Source organism: Primulina tabacum, chromosome 12, assembly GCF_025594145.1.
Source record: "Primulina tabacum isolate GXHZ01 chromosome 12, ASM2559414v2, whole genome shotgun sequence".
Classification (NCBI taxonomy): Eukaryota; Viridiplantae; Streptophyta; class Magnoliopsida; order Lamiales; family Gesneriaceae; genus Primulina; species Primulina tabacum.
Window position 1 is genome coordinate 34,380,482 of NC_134561.1, and position 3,380 is coordinate 34,383,861.

Sequence of the window (3,380 nt, forward strand, 5' to 3'; positions counted from 1 at the left end):
AGATACTTCAGGTTATCAGAAGACCGGAGATGGTACTTCTGGAGGGAGTCACGGTTGATTTGAGGTTTAGTGGTCTATCCCAGTATATATGTATATGTATCTATATACCGGAGAATATTCCGAGGATATGAGTTGTTTGTATGTAGTTGGTTTTGATCATATGTGGACATATTTTATGATGTGAGATGAAATACTATTTTTAATATTCAAATAATATATTTTGGGCTCATTGTAAAGAAAATTTAAACTCGTTTTCTGCTGCAATTAATTAATCCTAATCAAATTGAATTGTAATAACAATTAGGAGTTAAGGACCCCACAAATCTTAAATATATATAAATAATAAAAAAGATATATTTATCCAAGTTTAAAATCTAAAACAATATACATATAATTATATATATATATATATATATATATATATATATTTATTTACAAAATAAAAAATAAAAATAATGTTTGATATTACTAAAACTAGATTTTTTAAAAATCAAAAATCCAAATAATTATATATCTAATAAAAAATTAAAAATAAAAAATCCAAATAATTATATATCTAATAAAAAATTAAATACAAGAATTCATTTTTTAAAATAAAATAAAAAAAAAGTAAAAATGGGTGAACTGATTCACCAGTTCAAGACGGGTCCAACCAATAGTTGACCTGTTCTGACATGTTCGACGGTAAAAATGTTTTTAGTTTCCAAACGAGACCCATGATCGGTTCCCAATAACTGGTCGAACCCACTCGTCCGGTTTGGGTTAGAAAGGTTAGTACCAATATATAATGAATATGTTATTGTATTATGCCTATTCAAATTATTTTTCAAAATTCAAATTTGAATACAAAATTCTTTCTTAAAATTGAAACCACATTAAAAGTTTGTATTGTTTATATCATTTTATTTAATTATAGTTACAGTTTTTTGTGGGGATAGAAACACCAATATATTCAACCATCACCAAGAAAATCTTTTGATACAATATTAGTAAACCATTGTGGACCATCACTATTCTTTTGCAATATTCCCTGTTAGGGTTTTATACACTATACATAAATTTATACGTATAGTACTGTATAATTGATAAACACATTTTGTCATCTCTGGTACACGCGTGATACCATTTTTCAATCATATTACAAAAATTACTCATTTATTCAGTGTTATACTTAAGTTTAACCCTTAAAAAATGCACATACAGCTGATTCGTTGTTATAATCTACCTGGATTTGAAAACAATAAAGATTTCAATTTAAAATGCATACTTCATGATCGAGAAGTGGTGTATAATTATTCTAATATTAATCTTTTCTGAATATAAAAGTATGATTTTTCTCTATTTTGTAGGGTTGATATGAATATTCATAAAACAATTAAAACATCTTGTCATCGTCATAGACAAAGTGAAACATATCCCCGTACTAACTAATTTTAGTTGTTAATTACATGAAATAACTGTCTATACATCGCATGAGTGAAATACTAGTACATTTGTTTTTTCTTTCTTTCTTTTTTTCATTTTAACATAATTGTAATAAATGTTTCATTTTCATTTACTGGATTAATTATTATTTAAAAACAATTTATTAGTTAAAATTCAAATCTCAGGGTCGAGGCCCATTACAACAATATCCTTCTTGCAATAACAAATATAATATAATTTGAGCACACAAAAAGGTTACCAATTACACAAATATATATTAATGGATATCATTTGTTGGTGGTGAAGCTACGAGACAAAGTGGGATTTTCTTACGGATTGTGATCCCAAGTGCCTCTTCCATATCAAGATCTTGTGTTGACATTCCCTGTGGGATCTCCCAATCGAAGGAAAACAAAAGATTCGCGAGCGCAAGCTCTACCAAAGATATAGCAAAACTGATTCCAGGGCAGCCTCTTCTGCCAGCACCAAATGGCAGCAACTCAAAATGATGTCCTCTGAAATCGGTATCGCTGTTCAAAAACCTCTCAGGGTAGAATTTTTCAGGGTTATCCCAATATTTTGGATCAGTTCCGATTGCAGCTGCATTGAAAATGACTCGGGTCTTCGCGGGGATTTCGTATTTGTTGTCAATGATACAATCCTCGGTAGTTTCTCTAGGGACCAGCAACGGGGCGGGTGGATGGAGTCTTAATGACTCTTTTATGACTAGTTTTAGGTATGTGAGTCTTTGGAGATCGTTTTCTTCTACTTTCACTTTTCCTTTACAGGCTTTTCTCACTTCTTGTTGAGCTTTTTCTTTGACTTGGGGGTTTCTTACCAATTCCGCCATTGTCCATTCGATTGTTGTTGATGAAGTATCAGTTCCAGCGGCAAATATATTCTGCAAATATTCATTGTATAGATTTATTAAAATATGTCGAAATGATTTGTTTAATTTGGTGTGTGATATTTAGAAAAAATTGAATCGAATATGTGAAGGGGAAGAATACATACTCCAAGAACACCCTTGACATGTTTATCTTTCAGCTTGAATTCTTGATTGGGGTCCTTCTGAATCCGAAGCAATACATCAATAATATCTTCTTGATCAGGTTCAGGCCTGTTGGGATCACGATGTTCTTCTATAACTTTGTCGAAAAATGAGTCCACTTCCAGAAAAATCCTGTCGATCTTCTTTTCGACGCCGTTAAACTTGTTAATCCAAGCCAGAGATGGAAAAACGTTTGCAACATTAAATCCAGCAGCCAAATGCTGCATCTCAAGAAAGATATGCTGAAACCTGCTCATCCTTCCATCGCTATTCCCATGTTCATCGGGGCTCAAACTTCCGAAAGCAGCCCGGCAGACGACGTTATTCGTCAACGAAAATGTCAGTGTGCTCAAATTCACGGGACTTGCATTGTGTTCAGATACTCGATGAATCATGAAATCAACCTCTTCATCCCGTATTCTACCGAAAGATTGGACCCTTTTAGCCGACAACAGTTCCAAAACCACTATTTTCCTTATTTGTCTCCAATACTCACCGTACGGTGCTAAAGAAATGCTGGATGAATCGTATGCCAATTTCTTGGCGATATACAAGGAGGGTCTCCCTGAGAAAGCAACATCGTGTGATTTAAAGATTTCTCGCGCCATGTCGGCCGAGGACACAATCAACGTGGGCACGGACCCGAAATGCAAGAGCATGAGATCTCCATATATTTTGGATAATTCTTGAAACGATCGATGAGGTAACTTCCCAAGCTGATGAAGATTGCCTATTATCGGGAGCTTTTTAGGGCCAGGTGGGAGCTTTTTTGTTCTCTTATTTTTCACGAGAAAGGACAAGAACAAAGGTGCGATCAAGCTAAGAAAGAGTATCAAGAAAATTTGAGAACTCATTGTTTTCGCTAGGCTGCGGAGATATAGCTAGGCAGATTGCCTCTATGTAA

The 3,380-nt window shown here is 33.6% G+C and overlaps 1 protein-coding gene across 1 annotated transcript; it reads right to left on the reverse strand.

Annotated features, from left to right (window-relative positions):
• Window positions 1-1,636: 1,636 nt before the first annotated feature.
• LOC142520710 (strychnine-11-hydroxylase-like) lies at window positions 1,637-3,380 on the reverse strand. Its single transcript, XM_075623812.1, has 2 exons — window positions 2,440-3,380; window positions 1,637-2,326 (listed from the first exon to the last, which is right to left on the reverse strand). Exons 1-2 carry the CDS (start codon window positions 3,328-3,330, stop codon window positions 1,703-1,705), a joined length of 1,515 nt encoding a protein of 504 aa, XP_075479927.1. The 5' UTR covers window positions 3,331-3,380; the 3' UTR covers window positions 1,637-1,702.